This window comes from Mauremys mutica, chromosome 3, assembly GCF_020497125.1.
Source record: "Mauremys mutica isolate MM-2020 ecotype Southern chromosome 3, ASM2049712v1, whole genome shotgun sequence".
Lineage (NCBI taxonomy): Eukaryota > Metazoa > Chordata > Testudines > Geoemydidae > Mauremys > Mauremys mutica.
Window position 1 is genome coordinate 43,577,277 of NC_059074.1, and position 19,363 is coordinate 43,596,639.

General features: G+C 38.6%; 1 protein-coding gene across 1 annotated transcript in view; it reads right to left on the reverse strand.

The window, feature by feature from the left end:
• The window catches only part of CSMD1 (CUB and Sushi multiple domains 1), a 1,651,174-nt gene that overhangs the window by 375,474 nt on the left and 1,256,337 nt on the right, over positions 1-19,363 (reverse strand). The window contains exon 24 of the mRNA XM_045010124.1: positions 9,801-9,957. Coding sequence (XP_044866059.1) covers positions 9,801-9,957 — 157 coding nt within the window. The remainder of the gene's footprint in view (positions 1-9,800; positions 9,958-19,363) is intronic.

Sequence of the window (19,363 nt, forward strand, 5' to 3'; positions counted from 1 at the left end):
TCCCAGGTCTGATCCCTCCCTCAAGCACACCACATCCTTGCTCCTCCTCCCTCCCTCCCAGCATCCTGCCTGCATCCACAAAACAGTTGATTTCAGTGAGCAGGAGGTATGGGGAGGGAGAGGGAGGTGCTGATCTGTGGGGCTCACTAGCAGGCAGGAACACTGTGGGGCGGTGAGGTGCTGATGGGGGGCTGCCGGAGGGTGCACCCACGGAGTCGGCACCTATGCATAATATATTTACTATAATATTTTTCAGCTTGCCTCATAGCAAATTTACTGCTTCCACAGAGATTCTCTTGCCTCTTGCCTTTGATCTAAGCATGTAATGCAGTCTCCAAAAGACTCTCTCATCCTGAGACTTTAAAAAAAATAAAAATCAAGTTAGCAACTCCTGCTAATCACCGGGTGGAGGTGTACAGTGTTTTCACATGTGAGCCAAACAAGATTTATTTTCACTTAATTTTTAGTAACTTTTCCACTCACTATACTTGTCCAGAACACCTATTTTGACAGAGGTGGATCTTATAAATAAAAATTATTATGTTGTATGATACCCAATAGAACATAATTACAGCATGTGTGTGAGTAAAAACCAAACCAATCTACAGATGCAATTGCCATACAAGACAAAGTTGGAAGAAAAGGAACAAAAGGATCCCGAGTTGAGAAAACTGAAGATTAGTTTAACTTCAGTTCTACTGGCTTTTGTGGTTATTTTCTTATTTTAATAGTAAGGACCAAATTCATATACATATTCATAACTCACACATGTACAACTTCTGTTATCTCATGGAACAATTTCATCATACAACTTTAATTGTGTCATGTGGTTTAGTCTTAAGGAGAGATAATGAAGTCCTCAAACTCATTCTCACTGAGTCAATACAGAAATCCCATGCACTTCAATGGGAACAAGATTTTACTCAATTATACATGAAATCTCAACTCCTCCTCATCCCTCCCTAGTCATAGGTGCTAGAACTAGGGGTACTGGGGGTGCAGCAGCACCTCCCGGCTCAAAGTGGTTTCCATCATATATAGGTTTTACAGTGTGCTTCAATGGCTCTCAGCACCCTCACTATACAGATTGTTCCAGCACCACTGTCACTACTGTACAGAAAGCATAAAGCATACTAATATCAGAATGGGAAACTCCCAGTCCAAAAATATCACAGTGAGATATCTTTCTAAATTAACAGTTTTAAAGATTTTTGAAATGTAAAAATAAGAGGTTCTATGAAGGAAGTCATTTTAACTGTTGATACAAAATCTGAGTCTGTTTGCCAAAATCTCAGAGGAGATGATAACAGAATTATAGCATTATGTTTCTTCAAAATGGCATTAAATAATTGTGATTTCATAGAAATTAAGGAGAATAAGTTTCTTAAGTCAAGATGATACACCTTTAAAAAATAGAGCCATTAAGCCAATAAGTAGCCATTTGTGTTGCTATGTATGTATGAGTCTTGTTTCACTTGCTCATGCTCAGTAATAGTCCACATACTGGACAGTACTTAGAATTGCTTCCAAAAAGCTGGAAATTGTCAAGTTTAATTTTGTTTTGTATTTTATTTTCACTTTCTAAGTGTTTAAGTGCTTTAAGCATAAATCATCATACTTGATGGCATTGAGGGACCTAAGTTTGCTGAAAACAATTTACATGAAATAGAATGATGTTCATAACTATTCAAGATTAATACTTACAAATCTGTAAACATATAAATCCTTAAAACATAATACTTTAAAGGTGAACTCCTATGCCAGGTCCAAAATTATAATAGAAAAAACATCATTTCATAGTATGTATACCCACTTAACTTAAATATGGTATTTACTATCTAGTTTTTATATTAGAATTAATAGCAGCAAAAGCTTCAGTGTGTCAAGAGATCCCCTCTCAGACATAACATATCTCAACTCTCTCTGTTGGACTCTAGGAATCTCAGCAATGTGCAAGATTCTTCATGTCAAAGAAGTGCTTTGAAATTTACTTGCATGTTCAGCTGCCCTTTAAAAACAACTGAAGAATAGGAGTAACTGTCATTTATGTATGTGTATCTACTGACACAAACATCATGGAAGAGCTTCTCTTAATTCTCTTGCTAATTGTTTACTTCGCCATAATCCTTAAACATAATTCTGTTCACTTCTCTTTGTGCCATCTGTCATAAATGTGCACTTGGCAGAGCACCCCCTTCAGGAGCTACCTGGGCATCGCAAGTGTGCAAATCCAACTGCTCCCCCACCATACCCCAAGAATTGCAGGGAGTGTCAGTTTAGCAGGGTCGGCGCTCAATCCTTTGGCCAAAACCTTCTGGCTGTTCCTTCCCCTCTGAGGGTACGTGTACATTGGAACAAAACCTGCAGCATAGCCATGTCTGGACTGGGGCAGCTGACTCGAGACCACAAGGCTAAAAATTGCTGTGTAGCTGTTCAGGCTCAACATGGAGCCTGGGCTCTGGTACCCTCCCCTCTATCAGGGTCCCAGAGCTTGGGATCCAGCACAAGCCCAAATGTCTACACAACAATTTTACAGCCCCGCAGCCCAAGCCCTGTGAGCCTGATTCAGCTGACCCAGGCCAGCCAAAGGTGTTTAATTGCTGTGCAAACATTGCCTCGGGGTCCTAAGTGAAACAAGCAGAAACAATCCACAGTCAGCTAATGAGATTAAATAAAAGCATAAGGAAAAGAAAGAAAACTTGTAGGCAACTTCAGTGAGGATACTGGCTTCTCTTACTTCAGAGTCCTTGGAAGTATGACAGTACATCCAAGAGCCCACTGGATCTCCAGTACAAGTCTCAGGTCTTTTTCTTCTTCTTAGCTCAAGGGATCAGTGTTCTCCTTTTTTCAAGGGCAGAGATTCTGCCGGATGTCAGACCTCTCTTTGGGAGCTGGAGAGCTCAACTGCTTGCTCCCATCTCAGGGTTGTCCCTATCTGAGTGGAGTTCCCTCTTTTTAACTCCTTCTCCAATTCTAGCATGATTTGAAGGTATGGGGTGGCAGCTGGTGCAGGGTTTATATACTGCCATCACACTATCATTTTCAGTTGGTTTTGAAATATTGATAAACAACTAATTAAGTGCACTTCATCTCACTATCCCTACCCCAATGCTAACTGGGTTGTCCACCACCTCTCAGCTCCACCCATGATACCAGTTGCAATGCTCCATTGATCTTCCCTTCCTTTTTTTTTTCATGCTGTTCCTACACATGGAGTGCTCCTTTCGAGTTAATACGCCAGGCTGCTGACTGTTCCTCATTAAAATCCCACCATGAAAACCCACTTCAGGCACTTATACAAAGAATTAGAATAAAGACAAGTATTTTATTTAATACAGTCAAAGAAAATACTTCACCACTCTGTGCACTAGCCTGTGGAGTACCCATATAATGCCATTGCTGTAGCCCCCATGCATCATCCCATGCCCCTGCCTAATATTTTGTGCCTCTCCCTGTTGTGTCATATCTGAAATTAGGATGTGAGCCAAAGCTTTCAATTGATTTTAATGGACTTTGTGTCAGTCTATTAGTTTGCAAGCTTTCCAGGACAAGGATTGTGTTTGTTTATTTGCACTCTGAAGTGCCTATCACACTTGGGCATTCCAACATATTAAATAGTAATAATAATAATACAACACAATATAGATTCTGAGCTGTGCTGAGAATACACTCAGCACACCTGCATTGATTGCCAGGGGAGGTAGCTACTCAAAATTACACTGACTGGAGCAACTGTTCTACCAGTGAAAGGCTGGCCTGCTCCTGGAAAGCTGAATATGCTGTCTGAAGATTTCCTCACCTTGAAGAAAGCCTCAGCTTATTGTTTGAAGCAGTTTTAAGGGTCCATAAGAAACTTAGAAGGACTAAAGAGTGTTTTGTTTTGTTTGGAGGAGGGGCTTGGATGATTTCACATAGCATGTGGGATCACATCACTAAATAAATACACTATGTGAGTTTATATGTTTGTACCATCTAAACAAATGTGCGTTCTTTGAATGCGTGATCTGCGACTCAAAGAAGGGCATTCTGAGCATTTACAGGAAATTCACAGGAACAGATGTCAATCACAGAGGCATATAAATATGATGGGTCCCTTTACTGGTACAGGCATTTAGATACCAAGGTAATAGTCACCTAGAGAAATACCTCTTACAGATTAAACAACTGGTTTTACCTGATCTTCACACAATGCACAGTCAAGCTGTGGAACTCTTTGCCAGAGGATTTTGTGAAGGCCAAGACTAACAGGTTTAAAAAAAGAACTGGATAAATTCATGGAGAATAGGTCCATCAATGACTATTAGACAGGATGGGCAGGGATAGTGCCCCTAGCCTCTGTTTGTCAGAAGCAGGGAATGGGTGACAAGGGATGGATGACACTGTAATATGGGCATATAATTAAAGACTAGATGACCTACTGAGGTCCCTTGCAGTTCTACATTTCTATTATTCTATGATAATACATGGGGATAGGGAACCAAATAAGGATGCATGGACTTGACTTCACAAGTTCTTTTAATATCGTTTTTGTGCATGTATTTGAATTTAGATTTATGATATAAAATCACTCAGCTCATTTTATTGAAATTCTAAAAAATATAGACAGAACAAATATAATTGTGCACATAGATATGCATGTGCATGCACACACATTTATTCATTTGGGTTTTTTTTTTATTATTGCAGATTGCAGTTGTGAAGTTTCTCTTTGGAACAAGTCTTGTAATCCAGTAAATTACTGAGTGGAAACTCCAACAGCTTCTATTCATTATTTTTCTTATTTTGTTAAACTGACACAATGTGGCCTGAGGGAAAGCCACTGGATTCCAGGTTTTGAGTTTGTTTGTGTTTAAGGGTAAGACAGTGAGTTTGAAAGAGTTTCAGAACTTTGTTTTCACGCCTATGCTCTTCTAGATGTTTGAGTTATTGTACAATATGAAGTAGACTAGATTCAACTTCAGTTCAAGATTCTATTACATTCTTATTTAACACTTTTATTCAGGATTTAGAAATTAACTTTTTCCTCTAATTAAGATCTTTACCTTCAGCTTCCAACTCTCACTATTTCCTACCTCTTCACAATCATTTCGGTAGAAAACTTTTACAACTCACAACTAAAACTGAGCAATGCAACATATTTACAATAATAGAATTGTCTAGATGCCAAAACACTATCATGACTGAGAAACTTTTTTTACTATCTATTCTTCCACTCTGCAAGGTCTGACCTATTCTTCCCAGTAATCAAATGCTGGCCAGATATGCTAAATATTGAAGCTGACAAATATGAATGATAGTAACAATAATAATAAACCATGAAAATAAAAATAACCACACATAGTCCTAAATCCATACCAGGGGACTGAGTCTATATCAACATCAGGACACCATTGGGAAAATGGGTGCAAAAATTGAAGGTTGAGGGCTCTTTTGGATCAGTTATTAAAAATAACCCAAGAGTTCCAGTTCAAGGTAATCACTCCATTGACATCAGCTTTCTTTAGAGAAATACCTAATTTTTAGAACTCCAGGAATCCTGATATGGAAAATTCATTTCAGACACCTGGTATTTTGCCATTGTTAGTTCTTTCCACCTGTTCCCAAATGTAGCTCCTTCTTATTAATAAAATAAAAAAGTTTCTAGCTTTAAACTCAAATAGGAACAAATAGGTTTCTGGAAGTTATTGTTTTGGCATTGAGTGAAAGACACTGTTTTGTCCACTGAACACTTGACCATCCCTGCTTAACTTGTGTGGGGAAGTGTGATTCTCATTTATTCTATACAGATAGAAAAGGCTTTTATTTTTTTCCTGGGGAGGAAGAATAAGAAGAGGTACCTGGCTTCTGTCTTATCACTGTTTGATATTTGAAACCTTGGCAGGTTTGGTGGGTAGTTGAAAAGCCTTTACTTGTGGATTGGCAGTGTATGGAAAATAAAATAACTTTGTTTTGATTAGATGCAGGCAAGAAAGTTATCTTATACAGTATGTCTAAGTCTCATTTGAGAGGATGGAGTCACCTTGTGTGAGGTTAAGTCAAACTCTTATGACCAGATTTTCAATTCTGGACATTACATTTTAGATTTTCAATCATTAAATGAGGACTTTGCATTCTTCGTCTCTCAGAACAGCAGGGAAAACTGAATGTGACAGTGCTTATTTGTGATAACTGTTTTCCACCCAAAATCAAGAGAAAGTGGGCTGCCTACAAAGGGGGAGAACGCTGTCAAATGTATGAGGATTAGAAACCGACCAAAAAGGAAACAACCTTATTATGGGACACAGGATCAGAGGAATATTTGTATTCAGCTCAATTCTCAACATGGAAATGAGCACTCATGAAGTCACAGCATGTGTTGTTTCCTCTGGTGACAGGAACACAACGGTGCAGTGGTCAGCCTCTGCAAGGAGACTACCCTGATTGTTATTCAGATACTGTGCTGTATTGCTTTTTATTTAAACTTGCAATCTATTAGCTTTACCAAACAACTGTGTCTGTATCTTTTATTGTTTGTCATTCTGTGACATTAGTAAGATTCTATTTTAATTTGAATATCAATTTAAGGTTAAATACAGCTGACACAGCAGCACAGAACACTAGTACTTTACACTAGAATGACATAACATTCTTGTTTTCTAATCAGCAGGAAGCCTAAGTCCAGCTGTGGGAGTGCCTGAGGCTCCATCCTGTTCCCTCCAAAACTCCTAAAGGTATCTCGGCAAGGAAAGTTTTAATTGGGGAGAAAAAAATCCAGGCAACTATAACAGAAATTATAAAAAACAACACTGACATTTTTGATCCAAACAAATAAAGGTCACAATGGAGTAAGTTGTGGCTATTCCATATGGCATTTTCAAGCTTATATCTTTGCACCTGGTGCTTCATTGATGTCTTCCAAGCTTGGGAACATAAAACAGCTGAAAAAGGCCTCTTACATTCTTTGGACCTTTTTAGTCCTTCCACTGCTGTTCAATAAAATTCAGAGCAGAGACAAAGTAAAACTCTGAGACATTTTGCTGAACTGTGTTTAAAAAGGATTAAAACAATAACAGAGGGGAATATGTACACATTTTTGGATTAATTCTTGAGGCTAAAATGATCCATTAATCATCTTGGCAGAAGAAACTTTTTACTTCACAACTTTTTGTTAGATAAAGGACACTTAAAAATAGACCAAGCTAAAGAAATTTAATTTATTGTTTGAGGGTAGATACTTGACACCAACCAGCCTAAGGCTTTGTTTTTGTTCTCCCCCACTAAAAGAAAAATGATCACAGTCAATTCCTGCAATACCAATGTGGATGCTTTCTATACGCTGTAACAGACATTCCCTCTCCCACATTTCCACACTTAGAAATCATAGAAATGATGGTTGAAAGGGACTTCAAGAGGTAATCTAATCCTCCATCTCCTTGCACTGAGGGGCAGGATCAACTATACCTTGACCATCCCTGAAAGGTGTGTCTAAACTGGACTTAAAAATCTCCAGTGATGGGGATTCCACAGCCTCCCTAGGTAACCTGTTCCAGTGCTTAAATACCCTTTCAGTTAGGAAACTTTTCCTAATATCTAACCTAAATCCTTTCTGCAAATTAAGCCAATTACTTCTTGTCTTTCCCTTGGTGGACATAGAGAACAATCCCTACTTCAATTGTATATATAGTGGTTTACGTATAGTTATGTCTTAAAAAAACCAAAGAAACAAGGCTACTACTTTTCTTCTATCCCCAAACCCAGGCACTGCCAATTCTACAATTGCTAAACTGCTACCACATTTGCTCCTGCAGGTCATAGCACCCTTAGCCGATCAGGGCTAGGTTGAAATGCTAGTCTAATGTTTACTGTCCATGTATTGTGGAGTACAAAGTACTTCAGGATGACTGGTTGATAACAACTTGAACCTTGAGGAATCAGGATCTTCCCATTTATCTCACTCCTAGCTGGGATATACCACAGGTCCCGCCATCATCCTACTGAACACTGAACCTCCATCCACTGTATTATATCTGTTCCTCCAGAATTATCTGTAGTTAGTTACTGATCAAGGAGAGAGATCACTACAAAATTTTAATCTTCAGTTACAACTTTTCTTGCCTTCCTAAGCCTTCCTACCTAAACAATTTGACTGATAATTGAATTCCCCATATATTTGATGCCAAGATCTGCCCACATTCTGACTAGTACAAGGCATGATTGTATACTTACTAAGTCTATGGATTTCTGTATCACTGTTTTGCTAATGAGATATTGAAAACTAAGATGAGTACCATTTTTCCCATTTTTCTGCTTTTGGGTCATTCAACTCACTTATTATGGTGTTTTTAATTTCAGCATCATATAAAGAGCCCCAGAATGTTAAAAAGCAAATAAACATTTGCACAAACACCAGAATTGAGTTCAGTGTTGTTAATCATGCATTTTGGTAGTTCTAAAATCAGATGTTATTAATTGCTTCATCACTGGTTTTGCATATAGATGACTGAAAAAAGGACCACAAAGACGACATGTTAATGGCAGGTGATATACTCTTTGTGGGCATCTAAAACTGAGAAATTAGATATAGATTCGATGGATTTATTTGGCATTAGATTTATTAAGCCAACAATTACCAGATCCCTTTAACAGTCTTATAGTAGTCACCAGTCTATTTTATTCACTTTACAGAAAAACAAAAACAACCCAAAACAGAACTCCTGACCTTATACAATTTCCACTCTGTTAGAAAATTTATGATAAAGTTCTAGTGTACAGAAAACAAGGGACTCCATGCTCACTTTTACAAATGCACTTGCACCCACAGATGAGTGAAATCTACCTACATGAAATATTCCTTAGTTTCCCCTAATACTGCAGAATTTCTTCCCTATGGGTCCATGGAGTTTAAGTTTACTGCAACTGGAGGAAGCAGGACTACAGTGAAAGGAGGCAAGGGAGGAAAAGTGGCAACACTCTCTTGGATCTTCTGCCCCCAATCCATGAAGGAAGTCAGCGTCAGCACAAGTTCATATAGACTGAGGTTAATTTTCTCTGTATGCTGCAGATCCCCACCTTAAGGAGAGTTCTAAGAGAAGCAGCAGAGAGAGGAGACCATGCAAGCACAGTTTCCATCACTCCCAATGACCACTGCAGAAGTTGGTGGGGCAGGATAGTGGAGAGGAGACACAAATAAACTTGCCTATAGGCCTCTTACTTTCTGCTGATCTTATGAGATCCCTGGATTCTGGACAGGATCACCATCTTTTTCTACAGGGTCAGAGGCAAACTGGGCAACCATGTGGTTAAGAAATCTTATGAGATTCATCAGTTTTTCAGCTCATGGTATTACCTCTCCCTTACATGAGTTATTCTTGTTTAGGAGACAATGAGGACCAAAGTTCTTTTCTTTTAAGCCCTAACTTTTTTCTTCCTACATTTGGTTGCTCAGGTTAAGTGCCCACTTTTAAAAATCTGACTCATTTCTGCCAGAGTAAGACACTAATATACTCAATCAGTAGTACAAATATGTCACATTTTCTTTTCTTTTTAATCAATCCCCACTGTTCTGTTCACCAAAGAATAATGCTTTCCTAATGTGCGAAGATTCAAAATATTGCTTTTATTAATGTACTTAAATTCCTCACTAACCCAGCTGTGTATGAAATTAAAATGTAATCTCATAAACACTAGAGAGACTAGGTACTAATATTCCTCATTTTTGTGAGAAACTATGTCAGCCAACTAAAATGGTTACAGATCTCTCTTTAAAACAAACACCCTTCCTCTCACCCTCCAAAACTACATGTTTTTTGTGAGCTACTTACTGGTGTATGTGAGCTGAAATCCTTGGTCAGTATCAGATCCATTGGTATTAAATTCTATCCACAAATGGTTAGAGGTGCTATTCAGGATCAGTCCCATCAGTTCATTTTTAGTGAAGACCCCCAAAGGACGAGAAGAACTGTCTTTTCCGTCATACACCTTGTAAAAATCAAATCACAGCATGAAACTCTTTGTTATTTTTCTAGTAATTGAATTAGTTTAATTTATTTTTAAACAATAGCTACGAAGCTGCTTCTAAGATAGATAGCCTTTTCTTACAACCAGTTCCTAAACAATCTGTAATCTTGGCACAGAAAAGATATTTTTTTCTTAAATGTCTTTCTTAGTTTTGCATTCAGATGAAAGACAAAAATATTCCACAATATATATATATATATATATAGTCCATATATATACACACACAAACATTTTGTGAGCTTATCTGGAATAAAATTAATATTTATACATGGATCTATCCTCAGAGGTTTCATAACCTCACTCTTTTTTCCCCCATAATCCATTTACAAAGGCTGAAAAGGTTTGTGACATTTCAGTCAAGGGTGTCTTTTCTAAAATCATTGTCAAAGGAGGGATGAGGTGAACCTTCTTCCACTCTGTTCCCTCGTGTCTGAATGTATTAAAAGCCAGATTGAGGTACTGAAGCCAAACTGTCACTTTTTATTTCAGACTCTGTGCCTGAGGTAATAATTTGATATCACATCAGAGAGATGTATGCTTCACTATCCAAACAAACTACAGGGAAGTTCGTTTTTAATATGCAACAGGAAAAATCAACAACATTAACCACTATGCTTTTAAAATTGTTCAGTCAAAGAAATGTGCTTTTGATTGGCCATGAACACAGGACTCATACTAAGGGAACCTGGTATTGATTTCGGATTTTTTATATTTTCCTCTAGTATTAAAAAAAATATATATATATCAAGGCCATCAAGTCCCCAAATGGTCCCCTGTGGTATTTTTGAGGACACTAAATGAATTCAGTAAGCTATTTTGTTTCTTATTATTACATAAAGCATATATACTTTCATTGAATTTATGCTTCCATAAAAAGATTTATTCCCTATGAGAATATTTGAACAGGATCAGTGAAAAAATGTGTTTCTACAATAAGATGACAACTCTATACATTTGGTTTCTAATGTACAATAAAAACTCTACCCTGATTACCCAGTTTTGCTGTGTTGCCTAATGTGACTGCAGCTGAGCTGTATAAGAATCCCTATTTGTGTTCCCTTTTCCTTAAACTCTGTCTATTCGTTTGTGTATCCTTAGGCTGGTCTACACTGGGAATCTGCCCTGATTCCAGCCCTCAATGATCAGTCACCTGTTTAATTGCACCTCTGCAGATTGCTAGTTTAGACAAGGTAAGTCATCATTTGCACCAGGATGGCGTATTACTGCTTGAAACTAAAACAAGATGCATTGGTGAAAATCTATTTATATTGTCTAAACTGGGGAAGGTTGTACTAAAGCGGCCACACTGGTGACTGACTGCCAATAGCTGGAATAGGAAAAATCCCCATGAGATCTTTGGGAATGAATGTCTGGAAAGTGCTTAGTTCATCATGTGCACCAACAAATTAATATGGATATTGATTTCTGGACAGGTCTATGAGATGAAAGCTGATTAGCTTGATAAAAATGTTTAGATGTAAAGAATGAACTTTCTGACTGTAAAAGTAAAGATGCATGTGGACAATGTATTATTCAGGGCTTTACCTGTGCAATATGTAGAGCACACAGATGTGTATTAACCATAGCACTAATGAGAATTTCATAGATTGCATCTTGGGCCCTTCAGGCAGACATATCCCTGCACCCACACAGAGCCCCCATTAAACGCAATGAGTTCCTGCTAATGTGTCTGTCCTTGAAGGACTGGAACCATGGGTAGCATGCTAAGAATATCTCACAAAATGTGTCCAGCTCTTCATATAGTGGTGTTGTGCTGATCTGACCCAGGACAAACTACAGTTCTTTTAACATTTTAATTAAAAATTATGTATCCGAGGATTGTAAATCTGTTGTGAAAACTGAATTCATGTATAGAGGCACTGTGGAATTTTAAAACATTTTGATCAAATACATTTTGCAATTCACTGGGTTTCTAAAAGGCAAAATATATTTTGCCTGTTTTTAGACATCATGTGAATTACCTTTATTTAATGTCTTGGGTACCACTTGCAATTATTAGTTAAAAAAAAGTGATCTGGTTATTAGTCTTTGAAAGAGGGGAAAAATTAGCTGCTATCTAGGAACTCACAACTCACTACGGTTTTACAGCAAGTTTCTATGTATAGGATTATGGTAATCATAATGGCTTCATATAAAGGAATGATAAGACATTTACTGAGACGTCCCCTCTGTAAAGGTCTCCTCTCCTGCTTACCTCTGTGTTAGAGATATTCTTATCATCACCACTGTGCTTTGGTATGATAAGATATATAGTACTAGTTCCCAAACTTCACTTTGACACACCTTGAAGCACCATTGCATTAACTAAAACTGAGATGACTGGAAACAATGAAGAAAGAGCAGTAATAAAGCAACTGCTTATTTTACTTAAGTAATTTGTTTGTCCTATGGTTGCTATCATTAAATAGATTCTATCAACTAGTTAATAGTTCCTAGTTTGCTTTTACCTCAGAGTTATTTGTGATAATCTCTTAAAAAATATAATGCATTTCTCTTTTGATCCTCATTATCATTTATTACGTTTCAGTACACAGGTGTGTGCAAAAGTGGTTTACAAAAAAAGTAAGAGACAGGATGAAATCCTGGCCCCACTGAAGTAAATGGCAAAACTGCTATTGACGTCAATATGCTCAGCATTTCAGATATAGTTCCTAGAGCGAATAGTTTACAATCTGCATTTTAGACATAACAAAATTAAAGATGTTAAATTAATAAAGTGGGGATTAGAGGAAAAATGGATTAGAATTACAATAACAATTTAACCTAGTGATGTGGTTTAGGTATTTTCACATAACCATGGTTCTGTTTTATTTTATTTTTTTTATTTGAATCCTCAACCCCTGCCCTCCAAGCTACAATCATTCCCTTCCCTACGTTTTCAAACTTTGTCCCAAACATGCAAACCTTTACCCACATGAGTACTCCTTAATCACACAAATAGACCCACTGAAGTCAACAGTCTTGATCCTATATCCCTTATTCATGTCATTAGTACTTACTCATGCAGGTAATTCTAATGATGTTAATCAATAACACCCTGGTAAACTGGTTTGTTTTGTTGTGAAACAATTAATTCCCATATCTAGGCATAACTCCTACAATTATCAATGATTTCGGCAGTAAAGCTGGTCCCATTTTTTTTTCCAAATGAAAATATTTTTCCCAGAAACATTCTAATCTTTTAAAAAAATCTTTTTTTTAATGGAAACTATTTTAAAATTAGCATTTTTTTTAGTTTGCTCATTTGTTTTTCATTTTCCTTTTTGACGTTTTCATTTCCAATTTGAATGGTCAGCTTAGTCACAGAGAGCTTTTCATTAAATCTCATGTTTTTATTTTTGAATAGCAACATGAAAAAAAAAAGTACTAATTTTAAAAATTCCTGTTGAGCCAAAGGGAGTTTACACATCATGTTTTTGAAGTGTGCCAAAATGATGGCTTTTCGTTAGGTCTTACCCTATAGGATGATAATTTCCTTAAAATATATAACTAGAAATCATAATTTAAAAAAGAGAATTGTTCAAATACTGGGATTAGACAACATACAAATGTTTCTCTTTATAACTCTTGGAAACTAGCTAGCTGAGATAATTGAATATGGGCTATAGAGCCCTTCACCAATGTTATTGCTTCTACTCCTGGAGGAATTCTATGCTACTGCATATGCACCAAATTCATATCCCCCCCACAGATTTTTTTTTTCTTTGCAGAATATAGATTCTGCTGGAGAGGTGCTGCAGTTACATCTTTTGCCCACCAGGGGCTGCTGTGGTGCCAGGAGAGAGGGCAGCCAATCAGTGGAGAGGGACAGGGAAGAGGCTGTGCTCCTCACAGCGGGGCCAGGAGAGGAGGCATGGGACAGACAGCGTGAGGTACAGGGGGTTGCAGGGGGGGTCACAAGGGCTAGTGGAGGTGGGCAGACCAGGGTGCAGGCTCAGGAGCTAGTGGGGTGACAGCATTGATCCTGGGGCTGAATGGGAGGGGGCATGTAGGGCCACAGTGGGATGAGTTAGGGGGTGCAGGGTCACAGGGGGATGAGGGTGGGAGGGTGCAGGACCACAGGGGGGATGGGTGGTAGGGAGCTCTAGGGACACAGGGGATTGGGGGAGGGGTTCCAGGGACCCAGTGGGAGGGGAAAGGGGCTGCAAGGACATCGGGTGATTGGGGCAGATGTGCCTGACTGAATGGGAGAGGCCAGGGGTCAGCCAGGGGGAGCCTCCTCTATGCAGCCCAACTCCCTAAGAATCCTCCTGTCCCTCCCCTCCAAAACCCTATTCCATACTTCTCCCACCCACACCCAACAATCCTCCAGGTTGACTCTCAGGCTCCTTCCCTCTCCCTCAGCTCCTCCATTACCCCTGAGCCCTTTGCACTGACTTCTGAGGGATACTGAAAATACATTTCTGTATTGTAGTTTAAATGAATTACTCAAAGTTCTGTATTAATATGCCTAGTAAGGAATCTGTTGGTCCAAAAAAAATACAACCATTTCCTGAATCTTTTTCTTCTTTTTGTCTGTATTGTTACAGACATACTTGATGAAAGGTATTTTGAAATAAATTACAAAAATAATTGAAACTGGCATGATTATATTGTATTATTTTGACAAATAAAATATTCAGAATTTTGCAGAATTTTAAAATACTTTGTGGAGAATTTTTCCTTTTTTGGAGCAGAATTTCCCCAGGAGTAAGCTTCTCAAATTTAAACTCCAGCTTTGATCAATATGGATTTTAAAGTCCTTACAAGCTGATGTCTGTTCTGTGACCTATGTAAGTTATCTGGTGCTTGGAGTCCAATATTTAGTGGACAGCTTTCCATATTGTAGAAAATACTGTCAACACTGGACATTTTATTGAAAGTCTCTATTAAGAGGTCCATGCTAGGAGACCATAATGCCAAGGACCAACACACAGAGAAACTTCATACCGTTCAGGGCTGAGGCATGTTTGCTGAGGCCGTGTAGGAAGCTTATACTTTTATTGTTCATGCTATGCTTAATTTGTGGGAAAAGACAGGGTTTCAGCTTCCAATGTCACCATTTAAACAAGTTGAACAACAGATGTTAATTCAAAAAAATCCATTATACTAGTGTACATTTTTATTTATATTGACAATGGAAAGGAACAGTTAATACTCTGCTCTAAAATCATCTTTCTGTGCCTAGGCTTTTCATGATCATGTTCAATCCAACATATTTAAAATCCCAGCTGCCTTGCAAGGCATTTCCTAACCTACCAGTGAATTTAAGTGAACAACACTGAGTTCCTATAAAAATGCACTCTCTCCTTCTAGGGCAGGTGGTGTTTTCAAAAGAGATTAGTGATTTTTGGGTCCCTCTGTTTTTTGGATACCCTACTCAAGTCACTTAAAGGATCCAGATTTTCAGAAAGTACTTAGCCTTTGAAAATCAGGTCCCTAAGGTACCTTAATTTGGGCACCTGAAAACAAAGGACAGGATTTTAGTCAATATTTAATGCTACATATGCTCTGCTTTGTAGGAGTAAGCATTGAGGGTCAACTTTTTAAAGGTACTTGGGATTTGGGAACCTAGGCACTTTTGAAAACCCCACTTGTCACCTATCAGCATCGTTAGGCACCTAAATACCTTAAAAATCTGGCTCTAGGTGCCTATCTGCATCTTTAGGCATGTCAATACCTTTGCATATCTGTCCCTAAGAGCCTTACCTCTGAATCTCATGCCTTTTGTCACGCCATGTCCTTAACAACCTCGTATTTTTAACCTAAACCATCGTGCTTAGAAAGTGATGATGAATTGATTGGGAGATGCCCTGGCATCATTCAGCCTTGAAAAATACTCTCCCTTCAAGTAACTAGACGTTATTTATGACCATTGATTTAAAGGGCCTGTGCAAGTGTATGAGTGGCAATAGAAGTGGACGCACAAAAACCAAGTTATATGGACAAGATGAGGGAATGTTTAAGTATCCTAAATCGGGACTGGATTCCTCAAGTGCCAAGGATCTGAGGATTGTTCACAGCCAGCAGAAAAGGATATTTGGGTTAGAATCTTAACATAATGGACAATTTTCTTATTCCTACCTCTACAAACAATAAAGGGTCCTGAGGAATAGGTAGGCTCTGAAATCGTATGGACTATCCCAGCTTGATGAATTCTAGGTGCGGAGCGATAAGATTCTAGTCCCCTTGAAAACAACAAAGCTGGTCCCCCAAAAAAGGGGTAAAGATCATGCACATGTCACCATAATGGCTCCCAATCAAGACCTCAGAATGACTGCTTGGAGGTGGGCATAACCATTGTTTGTATGTCCTTAGGAATCCCTGATGTCTACAACCAAGAAGCTCTATGCATAGCAAGGCACATAGTAACTGCCTGAAAGGAAAACCACACTACCACCTGATTTTCAGCAATTATAGATTTGAGCTCTTCCCTGCTGTCTTGAGGGAGTTTATCCAAAATGTCTAATACTTTATGCCAATTCAGGTAGTCATTTGCCATTAATGAGGTCTAATAATCAGAGATATGTCAAGTGAAGACATGCTGAGTAGAAATTTTTCCTTCCAAATAAATCTGGACTTTTTTTTTGTCTCTGGATGTTGTTTTCAGCAGCCCTTGTTGCCTGATCCCTGTCTAGGGAACCTGGGACTGGATGGGTATAAAAATAATCAAATCCAGATGAAGGTTACCTGATAACATCTGCCCACTTTTTTTGGAGGCTGATGCAATAAATGCCGGTGTCTGACAGATATATCTTGCTGTCTACAGTAAACCATTGTTATTTGGCACAGCCAAACAACTAGGCAATAATTGTGTAAGATATTTAAGAGTTTGTGATTTTTCCTGCATCACCTTCTCAGGTATTTAACATGTGGTGGAAAAGATCCTGAAATATTTGGCTGTCTTCAGGCTGAGATAGTGTTGCAGGCACTACAGCTTTGTCCAGAGAAGATAAGGCAATACCTGTCAAAATTTTCTGCCTATTATTCTGAGGTTGCTTTTAATTCGATACCTACTCTTGTTGCTCAATGTGGGAGAGCACCACCTATGTCTAAGGATCTATGTGAGCTATTGAAGTGGAGGTGAATCTCTTCCTCAAATGGGCAACAGATAAAATTCTTCTGTCAGGCTGCATGCACCAATGGCTCTGTAGGGTCAGAACTGGGATGGGAATGAGAACTGGGGCCTAGGGAGTGCATGCCATGGGGCATGCAACCTTAGAACCTCTATACCTGTCATAACAGGAACTTCTCTCTGTCAGAGCCAAAAGATCATAGGAATGGGACATCGGAAAGTAGGCAGTGGACACCTTCCTGAGGCAATTGGAGGCTGATGAAGAAAAGTGTAGCTTACTTACCTCGTTTGGGACCTGGAGTTCTTCAAGATATTTATCTTTATATGTGCTCCACTTTAGGTGCACATGCAACCCATGTGCCTTTCATCAGAGACTTTTGGTACCAGTGCCCATTTAGTCCAAACATGCACCCTAACTATCCTCGTGCCCTATACTGAGGGTATATAGGGTAATGTTGGACAAACAACCCTCAGTTTCTTCTCCACCACAAATTCCTGTCAAGATGAGACTCTGAAGCAGAGGGCAAGGAGGGCAAGTAGTAGAGTACCTGTAGGGACAAACATCTCAAGGAACTCAAGTTACTATACAAGGTAAGTAACTTCTCCTCCTTCTTCAAAGAATGTCTCTAGGAGTGAGCCACTTCACGTGATTCCCAAGCAATATCCTTGGAGGTGGCTGCTTAGGAGCTCGGTTTAAGGCTTTTTTGAAGAACAGCAGTTTCAAAGGCAGCATCTGTTCTGTGTGTGCCCATATAATAGCTCTACAAATTTCTTCAAGTGGAAAATTCTTCATCAGAACTATAGAAGTAGACAAAGATCTGGTAAAATAAGCTATTAGTCTAGGAAGGTGTGATGTTGTATGATTGAAACATGACCATTTATATCATTAATACTGTTGCTGTTAGACAGTTGCAACAAATCTTGTACAAAATATATAATCTAAGGTGTTAATGTAAAGGTTATGATTTGTTGAGTATGATTATCGTGTTTGTATGCATGTATAATCTTTGTATCTGAAGTTATGAATATTGACCATGTACCAGTATTTCAAATGTGTTTGCTTCTGGGTTAACAGGCACAAGGTAGTTTACATCCAGTCTAGCCAGCACATTGTGAATGGACTATGCAATTTGATGGCCCATTACAGAACACAATGGGCCATAGAAAAAGCTTGTCCCCACCCAGTGAGCCTTCCTGGGTATGCTTTAGCAAGAATATGGGTAATGGCTGTCCTATGAGTATTCATGAAAGGGCATGTAACTAGCTCACGTGACCCTGGACTCCATCTTGTGCCTGTAATTTTCCACAAACTAAGACTGAGAGCATCCCCTCCACATGGGAGTAGATATAAAAAAAGTCTAAAAATATCTCCATTTTGCCTCTTTCCTGCTCTGATCTCTGAACAATGGACTTACAGTAAAGGAAGCATTTCAATCAATGGACTGAGGACCTTCCAATCTTTTGGAAGTTACCAGAGACTTTTCAAGCCAGCAGTCTGTAACAGCACTGCTACAAACCTGATATAAGAACATAGACCACATACATGCAATAATGGCTCTCTCTTATAAATAAACCTTTTAGATATTAGATTGGCAACAGCGTGATTATTGGGTAAGATCTGAGATATCTATTGACCTGGTTGTGTGGCTGATCTCCAGGGAACAGAATGACCCTTTGTTTGATGAAACTGGTTTTCAATAACCACTCATCATAAAGTCTAGTGTCTGGGTGATGAAATAAATGCTCAAATGCCTAAAGAGATTGCATTTTTTACTTCTTGTTAACCAGTATTGTGAGACAGAATGTTACACCAAGCCAGTAACAAAAGTATCTCACTTTGGGGTGAGCCTGCCCTATTTCTTGACAGTTTGTCCTAAATCTGGTATCCTGAACTGTGACCCGCTGAGGCACGGTGACAGATGGAATGAAATGAAATGAGAAAGATGCTCCACAAAGGATTGGAGAAGATGTGTAAAAAGTGCAGCTGATGATCCAGATGATGGGACAGTTCACAACCCTGATCAAATAATCAAAACAAGTGTTTTCTCAAAGTTGAAAGCTACACTGTTGTTACCATGAAGGCTGGAGGTCTTTTCTTAAATAGCAGTCTCTTAAGGACTTCTATTCATTGACAGGTCAGAAACTGAGCAGGATGAGATCTTTGTGCTGTCTGTGATCTACTAAATTCTCTCTTGTTTGCAGAGATACAGATTTCCACTGAGCAAAGTGTGGCCCTTGAATCCTTCAGGAAATGCAAGGATTTGTTTGTAGATTCACTAAACTGCTTTATTC